Here is a 20,520-nt window from a genome sequence, read left to right on the forward strand (position 1 = left end):
AAGAAAGTAGAACAAAGACCCAGAAGGAAAGACACACATCCTAGCATCAGAGAAGTGGAGGCACAAGGCTGCTCCCCCCACCTCTTATTTTTAGGCTGAGTCTTGGGTGAAGCAGCTCGCCAAGTGTACTCACTTCGTCTCTTAACACTACACCCGTGGTGGGCCACCTCTGCTTCCAGAAGCATCCTTGGCGATAGCATCAGGGCCGCCCGGTGCCTGAGGAGTACAGCTTTTGCAAATTGAGGTGCCTGGTCAACATCATCATATTCTCTCAGTGCCTTGGCCTTCGGGCCACTCCAGGCGGGGAGCTGGCTTTAGGAAGGGACTTGAGTGCGGGGAGGAGGAGGAGGCGTGTGGTCATAGCTGCAGCCAGAGCCGGTGACTTCATGGGAAGGAGGGAGGTTCACAGAGGGGAAGGTCCTTTCTCCGGAGGCCGTCCCACCTACCCTCGAGGGGACCCGGCGAGCTGCCCTGGAAGGCTGTGGACATGCTTTCCCGCTTGCAGAATACTTCTTTTTCATTTTTGAATATCATTTGTTTGGTTGCCACGACAACGGCAAGTCTCTATTTTAATGCTAACCTGCGTGGCTGCAACTTTCTATATATAAAGGCTGCTTTTGCACAGTGAATTAGCTGATACCACGGGAGGCGGCGGGTGTGGAGACGGTGGCAGAAAATGACCAGCGCGCCAGCTTTGCAGGAGGAGGGACTGTGGGGCTGAGGTGAGTTGGAGCCCTGGGCAGGTGCTCGAAGCTCACTGGAGCCCAGCGAGAGCCAGGTGGCCAGCTGTGCCCTGCAGGGGTTGGGGGACAAGGGAAGCCACTGTGGGCAGGTGCTTGGCTCTGTGATGGAGGGACCCAGGCTGATGCTTCTGTTCACCCACCTGTCTGCCCTCTGCATTCCTTCACTGAGTCTGGGTTGAAGTGGGGACCCCAAAGCTTGGGAAAGTGCAAGCCACTTGGGCAGGGTATCCAAGGTGCTGAGCTCAGTGAGAAGGGAGTTTTTCTTATTGCCTTCAACTTAACTTGGCTCTCTCTTCTGGATCTTCACCTCTTCTGTTTTGCTTTTTTTTCTGAATTCCTGAGTGTGGCCAGGCCTTTTCAAGGTCACATGGTTCCAAATGGTGCAGGTAGAGTGCTCAGGAAAAACCTGGAAGGAGCTTTTGGGAATCAGTAGGGTCCACTCCCTCCAGCTCTAGATGAGGGAAAAGCCCAGAGAGGAGCTGTGTTCTGCCAGATGTCACACAGCTGGTCAGGGACAGAGTGGGACAGCAACCAGGTCCACGGGGATCTTCTAGCTGGGACACCTGTGCCTTGTGGGGGTGCATTCTGTCGTGGGTCAGGGCGGCCCTGGGTGTTCAGAGCTACAGGGGCTGCAGAGAGGGAGGCACAAAAGGGGGGTAGGTAACAAACACAGGATTATGTAACAGCATCTGAAGCCACTTAAGGCTTCCGGAAAGCGCATGCAAGCGGGAGTCTGGGAAGCTCGGCTTCGTGTGGATTCAGCCGCTTCCCGTGTGACGGTTGTGTTCGCGTCTGTGGACTTCCCCACTCGAGCACTGGGTGCTCAGAATCTTTCTCCCCCAACTCTGCGGTGGTAAGTCAGTGTCACGGCCGGTGTGAACCTGTCGGGATCTGTGTTGGGGCTTTGAGGGGGGTGTGATGCGTCGGTGCACAGAGCAGTTCGGAAACCGCACAGCTCCGTCTCCCCCCGGGCCAGGGAAGGGGGATGCTGCCGGGAGCAGAGGAGTTCTCCGTAGATTGGGCTTTGTGGCGTGAAACAAAATGCAGAGCAATTTTACCGTGATTAGGAAGTAGCAAGTGGGCTTCTCCTTTTTGGACATCAAGCATTTGACAGATTTTAAGTGCCCTGGATTCAGAGACTTGGACCCGGTTCTCGGAAAGAGAAGACCCGGGGACGCCAAGTGCCTGTGAGTGGTACACAGTCCTCAAGGGCAGAGAGAATCGGGCGCATTTCTCTCTACCTTGGTGGGTCCAGCAAAGTGAAGCGAAGGTAACCTGTATCGCCATCTCCGACGGAGAAGGGGGTCAAGGACAGGATCCTCCTAGAAGGGGATCGGGACCAGGTAAAGCAGGGTTTTTCAGAACCAGGAGTCACGAGCCACACAGTCTCTGATTAGTGTTAATCAGCCTAAAAAGTCGAATGGCAAACTCTCAGACTGCCTTGCATGCTATAGGGTACGCAGCGCGACACGAAATGTGTGCTTTGTGGGTGTATATTAGGTCATGGTACATGGGCTTTTTACTGTGGGTCAGACTTGGAAAAACAAGAGTTGGGGGACTGCTGGCCTGAATAAGCCTGAATTTTCTCCTGCAGAGAGACGGCTCTGACCAACTCTCCTTTCCAGGGAAAAGCTGGAAGGAGGAAGGAAGGCTTCCAGGGGGAGTCCCGTGCAAGCATCATTTTGAGATGCTGTTGGGTTGCTGTGTGCAACGCTAATGGGACAGCGGGGCAGTTGGAAGTGTGAGGTCTCGGGACGGGGAGGTGGCAGCCCTTCTCCCAGGGTCTGAGGTCGGGAGGAGAGCCCCCTGCGGGCAGATTGAGAAAGACACTGTGATTTTTTTTTTTAATTAAGATTTTATTTATTTATTTGACACAGAGAGAGATCACAAGTAGGCATAGAGGCAGGCAGAAAAATAGAGGGAAACAGGCTCCTCGCTGAGCAGAGAGCTCAATGTGGGGCTCAATCCCAGGACCCTGAGATCATGACCTGAGCCAAAAGCAGAGGCTTAACTCACTGAGCCACCCAGGCGCCCCCGACACTGTGATTTCTTGCATCAACTTCCCCAATCACCCTGTAGTCATCCCAGTGGCCCCAGAATACATGTTCCCAGGCCCCAGAACCCTGCAGGTTTGGGTCGTGCAGTCCTCCCACGACCAGGCGTCCAGCCTTCCTTCCCACTCAAACTGTGGTGCAAGGCTGCTGTCTTCTAGCTGCTTGGTCTTGCTGCCCCAAGGGAGCCTCTCTGCTCATGGGGACAACTACGTCATCTTGCCTTTGGACACACACTTCTGTCCTTCCCAAGGCTCCTGTGCCTGGCTCACTCCCTTACTTCCCAAATCTCTGATCTTCTGTTAAGACTGCTCAGTGCATGGCTTTGCCTCTGACCACATTCTGTGCCCCACTCCCCAGCTGGTGGTTCATGCCTCATTCCCTAGGCTGCTGTTTTGCTTCCTTGCACGCCTCCTCCCCTTCCAAGCCTTCTGGTCCACTGACGGGGAGCTGCTTTCCCATAAACAGAGTAGGATGGCCTTTCAGCATCTCTCATGCCCCAGAAATCTGGTCCCATGCTTCCCTTCCAAGGAAAGTGAGACACAGGGTGGGGCGCCTGGCCCTGGGGTGAGAGGAAATTGGCCATACATTTGCAGCCCTTGGAATCCCTGGACCCTGGTGTCCTGCTGTACCCAGCAAGCAGGAGGTGTTGGCAGTAAGAGGTCTCCACAAAGGGATGGTCAGTGTAGGGTAGCAGCAAGTAATTCATACTCTCAGTCTAGGATGGTAGCATTCAATTCTCTAAAAACCAGGGGGCCCTCTCTGGAAACAGCTGTCTATGCAGATACCAGCAGTTTCACAAAGAGCTGCGCCCTGGAGGCCAACGGACAGAATCAAGGACTGCAGGAGGTTTTGTTGTTGTTTCGTTGTCATTTTTGCCCATGGTTTCATTTTAGAGTTGTTGAGTGGGTTTGCCAACATATAAAAATCATCAGATTTCACATTAGAAATTAAGATGCCCAGCGTTTCTTGCATAAATAAATAAAGCGTAGCTTTGGTGTAGCTAATAAAGTTAGCTTTGCCAAGCCTTGGCATCCTGCACAGCAACAACATTCTGATGCCAAGGGTGACTCTTCCAGTTTACCGTACTCCCCACTCATCTCTGCTGTTCACCAGCACCGAGACCAATAATGGAACAGTGGCCATTGTTCCTTTTTGTTTACATTGGGGTTACATTGGTATATAACATTCATAAGTGTTGGATGTACCATGTTCTACTTTGATAAGTGTGCTACAAGGTGATCACACGCAAAAGTCTATCCATCACCGAACAAATGACTCCTCTACCCATTTTGTCCCCTGCCTCCTATCCTTCTGGTCAACATCAGTGGGTTTTCTGTATCTGTGATTGCACTTATCAGGGAAATCCTGTGGTGTTTGTCTTTCTCCTTCTGCCTCATTCCACTTAGCATGATATGCCTCTAGGTCTGTTAGTTCTGCTCTGTTCTTTATTATTTCTTCCCTTCTGCTAACATTAGGCTTCATTTGTTCTTCTTTTTCTAGTTCTTTAGGCATAACGTTGGATTGTTTGAGATTTTTCTTATTAACTGGGTAGGCCTGGATCACTATGAATTTTCCCCTGAGAACTGCTTTTGCTGCATCCCGTGGATTTTGTTACATTGTGTTTCTGATTTTTTTTTTCTGTCTTTAGGCATTATTTGATTTCTTCTTTACTTCTCTGATGACCCACTGGTTGTGCAATAACATGTTGTTTTATTTCCCCACATTTTTGTGGTTTTTCCAGTTTTCTCCTTGTAATTGATTTTTCGTTTCATACTGTTGTGGTTGGACAGGATGCTTGATAGGATTTCCGTCTTCTTGAATTTTTTGACATTTGTTTCGTGGCCTAACGTTTGATCTCCCCTGGAATATGTTCCATGTGCACTTGAGAAGAATGTGTGCTCTGTTGCCTTTGGATGGGATGTTTTGCGTATCTGCAGCTCAGAACATGAATAGAGTGCCCACACCTGTTATTGTCATGTTCCGTCCTTTGAAGACCAAGTGGGGAGGAAAGACAGGGATTCTTGGCCAAAGAAAAGGAGTTGAGGGTTTCACCCCACACCACTCCTGGCAGAGCCCATGCATGCTTCAAGGTCTGCAGGAGATTTTCTGTTTGTGGGATTGCAACTCATCCTAATCACTTTTTATCTGGCCATTAGCTATTTAGCACTTCTGTCTGTGGGTTTTATCTGTGCAACAGTAGTGAGCAGACCCCAGTGCCTTTGACCATCCTAGAGAAAAAGATAGTCATTGGGCTCTCTTCTTATGGTAGAAGGGCTGTGTGACCCTAACAGACAAGGCAGTGGATTGAATGATGTTGAGAGAGATCAGGTTGGCTGCTTAAGCATATCAGAGGTAACCACATATTCATGGGCTGAGAGTCCTTGGGTGAAAATAATATACTAGTTCTTTAAAAAGTTTGGGTAAGAGCCAACCACATGTGTACATTTCACATCAAGCACTGGTTGCTTTCATCATAGGTGATCACCTTTGGCCCACTTTCTCTCTGGCTAAAAAACTCCAGATACATTTGCAGACATTTTAGGTGACAGAGAGAGTGAGTCTTTCCTGAATGTATTTACTTGGAGGGTCCTAGGCCCATGAGATTCAGAGACCCAGGCAAGTTACTGATGACCCTTCCCCAAGCCTGCCTGATTCATTTGTGGTTTGGGAACCCTGTTAGGATTTCAGTATGGAAGTGGGAGATAAGACACCCACTCTCTGCAGGGGGACTGACAAATCCTACACAGAGACTTGGGGGCTCTCCATCAATTCCACATATGGTCATTGGGTGTGTTTTCTGTGTTTGCATACACATTTGAGTAGGACGCTCTTACTGCTCTTGGGGAGTGAGGACCACTCATTGTAGGCCAGGAAAACAAGAGCAGCCGTGGGGGTAGGAGTGGACTGGGTCACACAGGAGGGAAAGTGGGTCTAGAGGCAAGGGTTGTATCTCCTAGGGGACCACAAGAAGTGAGGCGCAGGGCCCACCAGACAAAGCAAGGCAGGTCCCCATCCCAGCTGGAGCTTTGAACCCAGGTCAGACCTCCATGTTGCCTTGGCTCCTTCCTGTGGATGGGCAGGGGCTGCCCGCTTGCACAGAAAGCTGCTCACAGTGACTCAGTTTGTGGTGCTCAGTCAATATCTCTCTCGGATGTCATTTACCCCGGCTGCTGGTCAAGGCTCTTCTCTGTGGAGATGTTTATCTTGGTACTTTCCTTCCTTCCTCCAGCTCCTCTCCCTCCAGTTAGCTCACAAGGCTATCAGCCAGCACCTTCTACCACAGGAAGCTGGTGGTGAGGGGCTTGGCCAGCCTTGGCCTCCCTCAACCGTAACTTCTCACTGGGGTATTTTGCCCTTGGAGAGAGGATTCTTGGCCACTGCAGAGGAACCTTGGGTGTGTGTGGGGGTGGCCTGCGAGGAGGGGAGGATTTGCATTGTTCTTGGAGCCAGCACACTGGGCTCAAACAGGTTCTGTGTCTTGTGAGTCGTAAGACCTTGAGGACGACCTCCATTTACTCAGTTATGGAAGAAAACTAAGAATATGTCTCTTCAGCATTCTCGTGAGGGTCAACTGGGCTAGGCTATGATATGTATAAGTCACCAGCTATCCAGAGACCCCAGCAGATATGACATGTGCTTGACTTCCTGTATTTTACTGTTCCCTTCTGGTGGTCCTCTAAGCCCTCATCTTGTCCACTGAGTATAGGAATTCCATTTCACATGCCATCCCTCTCGCTCCTTTGGTGACCTTGGTCTGTGTCAGGAAGGTTAGAAGGTGTCTGTCTACACAGATGAGCCCAGGCTGTTGGGAAAACCCAGTTGGTGCCATGGGAGTGGCTCAGCACTATGACCTTAGTTGTTCAAGACTTTCCCTCAGGGTTGCTCAGTGACTTAATGGGGATGGGAAGGTATGGGGCAAAGCTAACATTCATGGAATGGTTTTGACCCTTGAGGCTTTGCAAGAATTCTGTGAAGGAGATGGTGGTATTTCCATTTTTGCATGCAGGAAAGAGAAAAGATGAGTTTCCAGAGAGGTTGAAGTGACTGGCCTGAGGTTACATGGCTGGAAAGCCACGGAAGGCATACTTGAACTTCCTCTGTGCCTGGCTGAAGTTTAAAAGCTGGGGTTGGGGACAGGCCAGTGGATGCCTGTGGCTGGTTTCTGGGGGTTGCGTCTGCTATTTATTCTTGCCCACAGCCCCAGCACTTCCATGCGGACCTTGTTTTGGGAATCCCTGTTGCAAAGTGGGGTTGTGGTTTCTAGAAGTTTCTGGAATCTTCCAGACCTCCTCACTGGAATGGGGCCTTGCATTTCAATGAGTGGAAAAAGAGGCCGAAGAGGAGTTGGCAAAAGGAAAATCAAGTGCATTTATTCACTCCCCTTGTGTGCACAGATGTTTCCTCTCTGGACCCCCTCCCTACACAGGGGGATCACTGGCCACAAACAGATGGGAAGTGGCTCATGGTTGAGCAGAGAGCTGGACTTACTGGTCTTTGTGTTGGGGTCAGCTTGGGAGCCTTCCAGGGGGCCTTTGGCTCTTGCCGTGCTGTGTGACCAGAGCTAATCCTCTAGCCATGCCAGCAACATCAGCACCAAGACTTACGGCGGCCGGAGAACAAAAGGAGGGGGCTCTGTGCAGGGCTGTGGGAGATTTGGCACCCAGTCCCCATCTGTCTCTGGGCTCAGTTTCCCAATCTATAAAATGGCAGCATGGGATCAAATGATCTCTGGGGTTCCTTCCATCTCTAATTTTTTTGTCCAACTTGTATTGGACCAGAAAGTTCCTTACTATTGCCCGTTTTATCTTAATTCCTTCTCTTAAAAATAAAGCCCTCCAACTCTTCTTTATCATATGAAAGCTAGTATGATGAACCCTTCATTTTATGGGATGGCAACTGTGAAGGGAGGTATCAAGGGGGATTTTATTAACAAATACTCGCCAATTATTTTAAATAGGGCTGTATTCATACGTTAGGTCATAATGGAATAAAGATTTTTTTTAGAAAAATGCATTAAAATTGGGGCTCCTGGGTGGCTCAGTCAGTTAAACATCTGACTCTTGATTTTGGCTCAGGGTTGTGAGATTGAGCCCCGTGTTGGGCTCCATGCTGTGTGTGGAGCCTGCTTAAGATTCTGTCTCTCCCTCTTCCTCTGCCCCTTCTCCCCTCAAAAAAAGCATCAAAATGAATTTGCTCATAATAGAAAATGGAAACAATACAGAAAAGCAGAAATAAAAAAGATTTTGCATTCTTTTCATTCCTCCCCCCTTTTCTTGGCTGTATATATTTGTCTACATAATTGGGATCATATGGTATATTTTAGAATTGGATATGCTGATTTGGGGGGAAGGCAGTGTTTTCCCGATTGTAAAAGTGATTTTAAAAACACATTTAATGGTTGGGTTATGGACACTGGGGAGGGTATGTACTATGATGAGTGCTGTGAAGTGTGTAAGCCTGAAGATTCACAGACCTGTACCCTCAGGGGCAAATACTACATTATATGTTAATAAAAATAAAAACATTAAAAAAAAGAAAAATTTTGACTCATACAATTAAAAAATAAATAACCATTTCTAATGTGATAAAATGAGAACAATTAAAGCAGCTGGAGAAATCCCAGAATATAAAGATGACCTGTGTTCCCATTTTCCTGTGTTCTCTCTGTGTTTCTTTGGGGGTGGGGGTGGGGGTGGGGCAAGGGGTGTGGGGCATATCCTTTTCCACCTTCCACACTGTGATGGGGATTCTGGTTCTTGAAGTGGAGAATGGCTCTTTGGTGATACAGAAGGGGGTCTTGGTGACAGAGAGCCATTGGGTAGCTGATTGGGATTCCTGGATCTGGGGAGGAGGGAAGGCTTGGTTCGTTCAATGGGAGTTATAAATATGCAAAAGGTCATTCTTCCAGTTCCTTAGCAAACAGAGTGGTACTCTTCACAGAGTAGTGTCAGAGACTTTGTCTAGTGATGGTCCCAGCACAGTGTCCCCAAAGGTCAAGAAGCTACCCCAGTGTCAGCCCATGCTTGGGCAGAAAAGACAGCATTGACGAACAGTGCTCCCCACGTGTGGCTGGAGGCTTCCTCTGTCCTGGCCTTGAGGGACATTGCAGGAGACATGGGTAGCCTGATTCCAGGATGGACACAAGGCTGAGGGAGACACTGGTCACTGGGCTTCACCCCTGAGCTGGGAAGTCCGTTGGCTGCATTTCTGAGCTGGGCATCTACATTGAGTAAGAAATGCTTCATGGATGTGTTTGGATGGTGACTCCCCATTGACCTCAATCTCATGTTGATCTCTCTTTCTCAGTGCCTGGAGAGGGCGCGGGTGGTTTCTTCACCTGTGTGCTTAGAGAACCCTTTCTGTCTCTTTCATTTTTAATACAGCTTGACTGGATGCATACATCTTAAATCTTAGAGATTTAGAACAAAACCTCATATTTGAAGCTGTGTTTGGTCCACCCTTCTGCAAATGCTTATCGCACTCCCATAGTGATGAACAAGACACTGATTGTGCCCCACGAAGCTTTGACTTGGGTGGGATATGTCTTCTGCACTTTCTAGCACTTTCCGAGGGCTGATGCCAGCCCCTTGGCGAGTCCCGGCCTTACGGAGCTTTGATTCCCATGGGAAGTGCCCGTAGTAGGAGCAGAAGAAAAGTCTGAGGAAAAACGGATTTCCCAGGCAACGTTTTTCTTTGCCTTTTTTTTTTTTTTTTTTTTTTTTTTTGGTAAAGATTTTATTTATTTATTTGACAGAGAGGGAAAGAGATCACAAGTAGGCAGAGAGGCAGGCAGAGAGAGGAGGAAGCAGGCTCCCTGCTGAGCAGAGAGCCTGATGTGGGGCTCAATCCCAGGACGCTGAGATCATGGCCTGAGCCGAAGGCAGAGGCTTAACCCTCTGAGCCACCCAGGCACCCCTCTCATTGCGTCTTGTTGGGCATGATTTTTAAAATTCTCTTTTGTCATTTTTGCAGTTGATTATTGATTCTCATCTACATGGTCTGGTCTTTTCTAATGGAACCCTTCTTGAGCATGCATTACTTTTTCATTTCCTTGCCTTTTTTTTTTTCTTTTCCTTTTAAACCTTTGTAGTTTGGGGAGATCCTTTGAAGTGTATTTTACTGCATTTTACTGATTTAACTTTTTCTTTTTTAATTTTTATTTACCCACAACCACTAATGTGGATTCAAGTGAGCCATTTTGGTACAATCCTAACCTCATCTGTTTTTGCCTTTGTGTCATCCTTCTTATTTTGGCCGTCTTTTTCCGCAATGATTTTCTGTTCCTCTTTCAAAGAGGACTTCTTGCTTTCTAGCTGTTTCCTGATGTTGTCTTCTGAATTGCCTTCTGAGAGGCACTCTTGCCTTAAGCTCTTCACATGGTGCTTCCTCAGCCTTTCCCGAGTTCCCGTGCCCGTCTCTTCCCTCCTTCTCCAACAAGGCAGTGTCTGTGTAGACGTTGCATGTACATCAGATGGAATATATACTATGTGTCATTAGCCTTGGCACCGTGTCCACTCGGGGAAGTTTGAATCCCCTTCACAGTTGCTGACCTGCGAGGTCATTGAGGCACACTCCACGCACCTAGGACTGTCCCATGGCCCTCAGCATGGGAAGTCCTGTTTCTCCCTTGACTGCCTTTCTGGGCCTCTCAGCAGTGACTCAGGCACACACGGGTGACCTCGCTCCTGCAGTTGTGGGTATGTGGTCAATGGGGAAGTGGAGCTTGGTTTTCTAGATTTCAGAGAAGAAACTCCCTAGACCGTTTCATGGCTGCTCTTCGGTAATTTTCCACATAGCCTGAAACTGTGTTTCTTCAAGTGGGCTGGGGTTACCTCTAAGGCTATTGTAAGATCCTCCCAGACCGTGTCATGATGATGGTTTTTAAGTTCTGTTCATGTAAGTGTGCGATAGGGAGGACGACCAACCGCGTCAGATCCATTTCTCATAGCTATTCCTGCTCAGGGTCGGGCTAAATTCAAGCTCATTACAGGACAGTTAAAAAAAAATTCTGGGTAAATGTTAGGGTTGCTGGTATGTAGCCATGCCAGAGTTGGGACAAGGGGGTACGTGAATGGCTGGCGTTTGGGAGATGTCGAATTAAGGCCTCCCTCAGGCCTGGAACCAAATGTGTTAAAGTAGGTGCCATTTCTGGTAAGTCCACTTGGTCTTGGGATTCTTGTACGGAGTGGGACACATAGGAACCTTATGAGGGGCCTCGGACCCACTCACGCTGAGGGCAGGAAGCTAACTGCCAGGCCCCTCCTAGGAGCCATCTATGGGCCCTATGGGCCTGAGCCAGGCACTGCTCTGTCCTCTCTCTCTGCCCTCTTCTATAATGACACCTGTCTCAGTATCGTACCTCCCACCCTATGTGTCCTCGGGCTCCCCAGCTCCCTATATGCTCTGGACCAGATTTCCATGCCCACCTCACTCCTCTGCTCCTCTTTCTGGGATTGACAGGAGGCGTATCCTCTCTGACATTGGTGAGGGTCTTCACTCTCTCTCTCATGGACACCACTACCTGTGCTACGATCCCGTCCTCGTTGGCTTTCTGGAACTCATTCCCAGAACTCGCATCCATTCCTTGCCCGTCATGGAGGCAGCCCCCGAGTGTGCGGCATGGGGCTGCATTGAGGGGAGAAGGACAGAGACCTGGTTCTTGCCTGTGAGGGTCTCAGAGGGGGCCAGGGGGTGCTGCATGCACTCATCGGGGTTGGGTCCAAGGAGGATTGGGGGGAAGTGAGAGCACGCCTTGGGGCTCAGCTATCCATTCTTTCTTCATAAACGGAGTCCACCTGTAGGACTGCAGTCCCATCTCTGGGCAGATACCCCAGCAGGGTTAGCTGAGATGTCCCATCTCCATGTGTCAAGGGCCACACAAAACCCAACTGTACCCTGATCAAGCACTTGAAACTTGAGTCCAGAGGCTGTGAGCTCTACCGTATATCCCCAAACTGACTTCTACCGTGGCTGGATCTCCCTGGGTACTGGGTCCAGCTTCTCTCGTCCCCTTCAGGATCACCTTTTACTTTCTCCCGCCCCCCCCCCTCCAATGTCTGCTCCATCACCAAGGCCTAGTCTGCTTCTCTCTCTCACTGTCCCTCCATTCCGATCAGGCCCTCCCTTTTCATTCCTGCTGTCAGGCAAATGCTGTATCTTCTGAGAAGCCTTCTCTGACTGCCTCAGCCGAACACGATCTCGCCCTTCTCTGGATTCTGAAAGGTCTCATTGTCTGCCGACTTATCGCTTGGCACTTATGATAGACTCCCTTGTGTGGGTATTTCTGCTTTTTTCCTTGTGTCTGTGCCTTATCTTCTAAACTGTAGAAGCCAAGTCCCGTTAGTGTTGCACTTGCCTGCGTCTTCCACAGCATTTGGGAAGAGGTTGCTGGTGACCCTGAGTTGTTTGATTGATCCCATAGGCAAGGGGCTGCCTGTAAGGGGGTTGGGACCCTTTGAGACCCTGTCCCCCAGAGACTACATGGTCTGGTGAATAATTTTTCCCTTCATGACTATGAAGCATTTAGGAAAAGTGAGTCAACGCCATACCCCATACCCTGTCTTTCTTATTAATTATCATTATATGACACCATGACTCGTGGTACTGAGGACAAGGGCCCACAGCAAACGTGGCCTCTTTTTGGCTGGCAGTTTTCAACTCAATGGAGACAATAATAGCAAGAAGGTTGGGTGCATTGGACTCCATGAAACCTGGGGAAAATGAAACTCTGGGGAAATGATTGTCGGACTTTTTTTGTGTGTTTGGATTATGAGTTTCCTACTGTCCCTCATTTGTCCACGTGACCCAAGGTGTAGGAACCTACCTGTTTGCAGCGACCAAAAGGGGAGCAGTTGGTGCTTTCTTTGGTTCCAGTTCAAATGACAGAAGACGATTCATAAATCAAAACTCAAGGGACCTCTGGTTTGAGATGCTGGGATTGCCCCAAACCATAACCCCCTGAGAATGTCTTTATGAGTTTTACACATCCTGAGATATTTGTGTTGGTGATCCCTAAAGGGTAAAACATTTGCAGGCCTCTGGTTTGTTCTGCTTAGCTCAGGTCAGAGCAGATTAACCTTCTGGTTCATGAAGGCCCAGAAAGGTCTCTTGTCATTGGCTGGAGGCCGTCTTGGAAACCATGATGACAATCTTGTGTGTTGCCTATAAGGGTGAGTGATTGTCTGCGATTTTATCTGTTCACATGTGGGATGCAGTGTCAGAGTGGTGTCAAGGCTGAGTAGCCTATAAACTGTCCCCTCTTTGCTGCCATAAAACCAAAAAGTTATGGGCTGTGAGAACACCCCTGGGGACTTTAAGTCCAGGAAACCTGAAGGACCCAGGGTGAAGGTCTTGGCTGCCTGGGATGCAGGTGGAGTTTCGTTTTTACCTTCTTGTGGGTGGGAGCCCTTTTTCAGGAGCAGAGAGGCCCCCATGCTGCTCTCTGGGCCTTCCACTGGCAGGGCTGGTGACCTCCAAGGTCAGTGTGTGGTCACCACCAGACCCCACCTCCCAACCCACTGGGGGACGAGGCCAGTAACTCAGCCCCCGGCGGACTCCTCACCTCTCACTTTACAAATACAGATCTGGGGCTTGGATTTCTCTTGTGTTTCGGAGGAGAGAGAGAAAGGAGGGGAGAGATCCCATAACCAGTTTTCTCCCAGACATTGGATCTTTTCAGTGCCCTGGTGTTGGGATGATTTCTCCAAAATCAGAGAGCACAACATTCATGGTGTTTCCAACCCCCTTTTAAACCCATCAATGTTTTCTGGCTTATAGAAGGGAGACTGATTTCTTAGCCTCGGTGCTCTTATGGTCTCCCACAATGGAACCCCATCTGAAACTATTCCTTCTGTCACCTTCTGTGGCCTTGAATCCTAGGCCCTTGAACCCTTGAATTCCTGGTGGAAGTGATCCTCATGCACACCTACATGACTTTCTCTCTGGGCCTTTGCTCCTTTGGCCGTGTCGGGCCCAGAGTATTATCCCCTTAGCTCATTCCTCCTGCCCATCCTTCCTGATCCATCCCAAAAGCCTCTGTTTACTCCTCTATTAAATGGAGACCATACTAGAAACCTCCTCATTGGGTTTCTGGGCGAGTTACTTGATCCAAGGCACGGAACGTGCTTAGGACAGCATCTGGCCCAAAGTGAGAGTTCAAGAGAACTCATTGTCACCCCTGCAGCCTATCAGAGCCTGATAAACAGAGAGGGGAAGTAGAACCCCTTGAGCAGCCCACTCCAGGCTTTGAGAAGGAAGAGATGAGCTCTGGATCTGGGGGTGGAAGGAAAAAGACCAGAAAGGTGGGAGTGGACATGTCCAGACGGAGGCATGTTGCTTTGGCCCTCTGAGTGTGTGCCCCCACCATCAGACTAGCCCGTGGTTGACATTAGGATGCTGGCTGTGCTGCCTCAGTTTCCCCAAGAATGAAAATCAAATGGACCACACAGCAAGCCATCTGGGCTGCCCCAGACTTGTCTTCTAATTGGCTTCACCACTGGGCTGGGGAGACTTCTCTCTGGGTGCATGCATTGCCTCCCCTGGAGGATCTGTCCCTGAGTATTTCATGATGTGGCTTATGTCACACTGGCCAGGGGCCCTTGATCTAAACTGTCTCCGTGGGTCCCAGACGTGTTGTATATGTTGAAACAGACATGACGTAAAATCTACCATTTTAACCATTTTTAAGCATATAAGTTAAGTGGCATCAAATGTCTCCACAACGTTAAGCAACCATCACCATCCGCCTCCAGACTTTGTCATCTTGCTGACGGACACTCTGTCTCCATTAAACACTAATCCCCCACACCCGTCTTCCCCTGGCCCTTGGTGATCGCCATTCGATTTTTTTGGTCTCTATGAATTTATTCTCTTCTTGGCCCTGTCCTAAAGTAGGATCCCCCAGTATCTGCCTTGTCATGACTGGGTTATCTTGCTTTGCCTTATGTCTTTATGTTCATCTCCACTGTGGCCTGTGTCCAAATTTCCTTTCTGAGACTGAACACCATGCCGCTGTGTATATACATGCCATATTTTGTTTATTCACTCATCCATGAATGGACACACTTGACTTGTTTCCATTCTCGGACCGTCAGGAAGAGTCTTGCAGCACACCGGTGTAGAGAGTGGAGTCCCTGCTTTCCATTCTCTTGGGTGTATACCCAGAAGTGGCATTGCTGGAGCCCATGCTAACCCTGTTTGCAATTCTTTGAGGAGTCGCCATATTGTTTTTCATGGCATCTGCTCCATCTTATGTTCCCACCAGGAAGGACTCTGTTTTGTCCACATCTGCGCCAATGCCTGTTCTTCTACTTGTTTGTTGATAGCGGCCATCCTCATGGGTGGGTGGTGACTCCTTATTGGGGTTTTAATGTCCTTATTGGGATTTGTGCATTTGTGCATTTCCCTAGTGATGAGTGAGCACCTTTCCCTGTGCCCGATGGCCATTTGTATATCTTCTTGGGAGAAATGCCCTTGGCCCATTTTTTTGTGTGTGTCCAGGGAAACTTCACCTCCTACTCTTTGATCGTAACAAAAACAACTGGCTGTATTGGGTACTTTGGTCCCCTTTGCTCTCTGCTCAGGATTTATGTGGATTTCCCCCCTTAATCCTCCCAACAACCTTTTGAGAAAGGCACTGCCAATCATCTCCCTTTTACACTTGAAGAAATCTGAAGCTTCAAGACCCCACGCTAGGTATCACAGCTGATAGGCAGTGAACCCACAAGGGCCCTAGAGCCGGCTGACTCTGTCCCTGGAGGATTGTTCTGATTTCCTAGCCCACCCCAAGGATCAGGCACTGAACCCTCTATAAATACACAGTTTATCCATACATTTGGGAGAACGCTGTTTATAAGAAATCATCCAGACCTCTCGACTCCACGGTCCCTTGGGAAAACGATATTTACTTTGATATCAAGGCTCGTTTCCTAGAATCACCACGGTTTACGCAGAAAGCCGACACAGAAATGTGTGGATTTGAAGTGCTTAACCCTTCAGCTCCTTTAGAAAGCTGTCTGTCTGACTGGAGTGATTTGAGATATTCATGTAGGATCCAAGTCTCTTGCTTGAACTCATTTAGTTGATGGATGCCTTATTGTGCTCACGTCCTCCACTTGCAATTGAGAGCTTTGGGATCCTAAACCCTTTTTCCTCTGAGATGCATGGCATCGCCCCCCTGGTCACCCGCCCTCTGTTCAGGTTTGGAGGTGTTGAGGGCAGAGCAAAGGCAGGGGATGCTCATCTTGTCCCCCAGGGGCCACCGGCTTTTCAGCCCTGGATGGATCTAACACAGTGGTTCTTGGGGGAGCATTTCTCATTCTTTGTAGGTTGGCTTTTATCTGGCCTTGGGTTCACACAGCTGGGGCTGGGGCTGGGGCCGAGGCCAGAGCCGTGACTTCGGGTTGGGAAGAAGTTGGCGGAACATTCCCCAGCAGGGCTGGGGCAGACCCAGGGAGTCCCGCCTAAAATATAGTGGACAAAGAAGCTCTTGTCCCCAGGCCTGGGGGTGGGAGGCATCTGGTCAGTGACACAAGCTTGGCCATTGTATGTCGTGACCTCGGCCAACTTTTTTTAGCTGAGAAAGGGAAAAAAGAGAGAGAGTGAAAAAAAAAAATTTTAAAAAGTCTCCAGAAACTTCGCAACTGGAAAGTCCAGAATGCGTGGTTGATTTCCTCACAGGACCCGGAGCAGATTTGGAAGGAACTGTGCAATGTAGCGTGCTCTTTGTGAAAGAGCAGCAGGGTGCAAAGCCACAGGAACACCCTCCGGGGTGTCCCCGGCACTGACCCTTGGCACGGTTGCTTGCTTGCATCAGGCCCATTTCCCGCAGAGGGTGCCATGGAGAGGAAGCTGGCAGGGGCCTGGCGCTGGGTCTGGGGACTCCACGCAGGACCCAGGACTGTCCTCTGAGTTGTCAGCAGCCCCACAAGGAAGATTGGCTCTTCTGTGATGGTAAGAATCCATCCGACCGGCTCAGTTTTTCTCGGTGTTTCTGAATGAATCTGGGTATTTTAGAAAACGGTTCTGAGGACCTCTGAAATGGGAGCTTAGAAGCCCTGGGGCATCCAGGGTGCTGGGGCAGGGGAGGGTTCCTGTAAGGCATGAGTTGGGAGAAAAGAAGACTTGAGTGAGATCAGGAGTGGGGGAAGGACAAGAGGTGATGTGGAGGGTGAGGGGGGCAGCTCCCCGGTCACCTGGGCAGCAGTTCTGGGGAGGCGTGTGACCCCGTGGTGGCGTGGCTTGTTGGGGCAGGAGGCCACGTCTCACCTCCCTTGCTTCTCCCGAATCTGAAGCTCGGCTTCTTCCTGCCTACCCACCTGCCGTCTACGTGGCCTGGTTTCCGCCGGGACTGTCTAAAGGGAAAGCCTGTTGGGGGTTCCTCCCCGGTAGTTAAGTTTCTGCCCATGTCTCTGCTGTGGTTGCAGGCTGAGCTGGGTGCTTCTGTCCAGTTTGGGGGTGGCAGGGGTGGGCTGTGATTACGGGTGCTCTTCTAAGATCTAAGAGTAGGATAGCTTTCTTTTGTCCACCTTCCAGCCTCTGGAAGTTAGACACCCCCCTTTTTTGGAAAGTGGGACCTCCCATCAGCCAAGGCTCTAGGGACCATGCTCTGGAGGCTCTGGGCAGCCCCAGGGGGGGGGGGTCCAATTCATATGGGAAGGCTCATGTGTGTGCACATAGCCTTCTTCCAGGGTGCCCACTGACTGGGTTAGACAGCATCTCTGATTTTGGTGTGGCTTCTGATGGAGGCCTGAGCCTGTGCCGGGAAGAGGGAGACGGTACTTATCACCCAGGGGCACCTGGAAAGTTCACAGGAGGGCTTCTTGGAGGTTAAAGCAGATCTGAATTGTCCAGGGACCGTCAGAATATGGAGCCTGGAGCTCAAGTGGAGCCTAGGCCTCTGCATTTCTAGCCAGAGGACAGCCCTGCAACAGGTGCAGGGTCTACACTGGGGGAGGAGGGTGTGTAAAGTGCCCAGACCGCTCAGTCATGTTCTGATGGATTGCCGGCGAGCACTGGTGGGTTCTGGTGGGGCTGGCCTGGGCGGTGGACCGTGGCAGGGAGGTTCCTGGAGAAGAAGGGATCAGCCCAGAAGTCATCCCCAGAGGGGCATTCAGGGAGTGGGGTGAGAGCCCAGGGAGGCCTCTTGGTGGAGACGGAGGTGTGCCTGGGCTGAGAGAGAGTGTGTTGTGTGTTCAGGTCCCAGCGTGTGTGTGTGTGTGTGGTGAACAGCTTATCTGCCAGTGGGCTCAGAACAAACCTGTGTTGCCAGGGCACCCAGGTAGCTCTGTCAGTTAAGGTCATGATCTCGAGGTCATGATCTCAGGGTCCTGGGACTCAGGTCATGATCTCGGGGTCCTGGGATCCAGCCCCTCGTTGGGCTCCCTGCTCAGCAGGGAGCCTGCTTCTCCGTCTGCCCCTCCTCCTGCTCGTTCTCTCTTTCCATCTCTCTCTCTCAAATAAATGAATAAAATCTTAAACAAACTAAAAGAACAAGTGTTGGGCATGGGGCGAGTTCCAGCTTCAGACACAGGGAACCCTGGGATGCCAGGGCAGGAGTCCGGTCCGTGGGCAGATAGAGCTCATCCGTGTGTGGCTCTGGGAAAGACAGGGAAGGGGCTGACATAGGCCGGTCAGGCCAGAACTCACCAAGACACGCCTCCGTGAGAGAAAGAGGCACAGTCTGAGGCCCCTAGGCAGAATCCCAGTGTTCGGGGCTCCGTCTGCTGCCCTTGAACCCACGTCTACACTTGAACAAGACTTTGCCTCTCTTCTAAAACAGCATGTCCTTAAAAAGCAGGTGGGCTAAGAGCAGCTTCCAGAATCCTTGAGTCTTAGAAAAGAAAGAAGGAGAAACCAGAGAAAACCCTAGGAGACCATCTGGTGCAACTTCTGTATTTTTGAGATAAGGAGACAGAGGCCTCCCCACCGAGACAAAGTGGTTGCTCAAGATCTCCCAGCAAGACAGCGGCAGCCCTGGCCAGGCGAGCCGGCCTCCCTGCTCACATCCCGCATGATCTCTACGGAACGGTGATGGGTCCCCACTCTCGGTGATGGTGTCCCCAGCTGTCACCATCGGTCTGGTTTTCTAGGCACCAGACGCAGAAACGTCCGCTGCCTTGGGTGGGTTGGAACTGCTCCCTTTACTCGTTCTTGGGCAAGGAGTTCAGCTTTGATTAGCCTTCATCTCCCCCCAGTGCCCGTGGCTCAGAAGCATTAAGGATGCGCTGGGCAGTCAGAGCCCTGATGGGAGTCCCTTGGAGCTCGAGCTGCCAGCACCACCCTGTCACTGAGATGAGTCTCCCTGGTGGGGACACTTGCTGCTTCTGGCTTTCTGGTGCCCAGGGACCTACTTCTAGTGGCCACCAAGCTGGGCCAGCCAGATGGCAGCCCTAGGCAGGCATCAGATGCCCACCTTGGTGACCTAAGGAACTCCAGTCCTCCCTTCTTTAGAGGGGCGCCAACTCCCTGAGGACACCCCCCAGGGCTCTGCAGGCAGCAGCAGTGTCACCTGGCCTTGGAGCGTGGTGACACGTTTCTGGTAGGCAGGGGCTTGGCGGGAGGTTCCAAACCTGTGATCTCACCCGAGCTGGGGACTTTAAGTTCTGTTCCTCTCCTCTGAACATGTAAGGTCTGTTTGGAACGGAACAGAATGCTTGAGAAATTTGGGTAGGTGGGTTTTTCTTTGGGGGATTGAGAAAGTGCCAGAAACCCTTCCATGAGGCATTCTGGGATTTCATACCTTAATATGAAAGGGGGCTTTATCAGGATTTCCTCTTCTCCCCGTTCCCTCCACCCCCTGGCTCCTCCCCCCTCCCAATACCAAGTGTTGGCAAAATTCGCTTGTTCCCTGGCTCTCTCCTCTGCAAAGGGAAATTGGAGGGGTCCTCCCCCTCCCAGGAGCTGCCTAAGGAGCACGCCTGCTGGTGAATGGTCCTCAGTGTGTCCTTTGAAGCATTTCCAAGGGCAGGATGTCGATATCTTGACCATATATACGAGTGTAAAAATCCAGAGTGCAGGGTTGGGTTTTTGTTTATTAAGATTTTTAAAAATTTTTATTTTATTTATTGGTCGGGGGGAGTATCAGCACAAGCAGGGGCAGAGGGAGAGGGAGAAGCAGCCTCCCTGCAGAGCGAGGAGCCCGAGGTAGGACTCGATCCCAGGACTCTGGGCTCATGACCTGAGCCGAAGGCAGGTGCTTAACGGCTGAGCCACCCAGACGTCCCTCCAGGGTGTATTTTGAAATCCTTCAGGACGAAGGGAAGTGCTCACTTCACATCCACCTCCTTCTGATGGACAGGGACATCGGAGCCCTAAAGGGGCTGGGACATTGACTCTTGGCACAGAGCGGGAGAGGTCAATGTTCGGCCTCCCTGTACGGGTATGCGGTTGTGCTCACAACGTTGCGAATCCTGGCTTAGGCATACATTTGAACAGTTTCCAAGTTTTGTTAAATCGGTTTGCTTCACTGGTGTCTCAGATGGCATAGCCCTCCCATCCGTTCCAAGTTGGGTTTGGCTGAGGAAATAGTCACTCGCTGGACCGAAAAAGTTTGGGGGACACCTTCGGGCGAGGGGGAAGGTAATGGGACATGGACAATCATGTTCATCCTCGGAGGGCTCTGTCCTTTCGTGTTTATGGGGTGCTTGCTTTTGCAAGCATGTGTGGTCATTTAAATGCCTTGAAATGTCCCCTGTGGTGGTTTGGGGCCCTGTTACATGACATGA

The 20,520-nt window shown here is 50.5% G+C and overlaps 1 protein-coding gene across 2 annotated transcripts in view; it reads left to right on the forward strand.

Moving 5' to 3' along the window:
• The window catches only part of GAS7 (growth arrest specific 7), a 199,242-nt gene that overhangs the window by 84,799 nt on the left and 93,923 nt on the right, over positions 1–20,520 (forward strand). Inside the window, exon 1 of one of the 2 annotated variants that reach the window (XM_059380258.1) lies at positions 16,460–16,747. The exons of the other annotated variant lie outside the window; for it this stretch is intronic. Within the exon in view, the coding sequence (XP_059236241.1) occupies positions 16,745–16,747 (3 nt within the window). The 5' untranslated portion in view covers positions 16,460–16,744. Of the gene's footprint in view, positions 1–16,459; positions 16,748–20,520 lie in introns of those variants that run through there. 2 annotated transcript variants of the gene reach the window in all.

The sequence above is a fragment of the Mustela nigripes genome, chromosome 16 (genome assembly GCF_022355385.1).
Source record: "Mustela nigripes isolate SB6536 chromosome 16, MUSNIG.SB6536, whole genome shotgun sequence".
NCBI lineage: Eukaryota > Metazoa > Chordata > Mammalia > Carnivora > Mustelidae > Mustela > Mustela nigripes.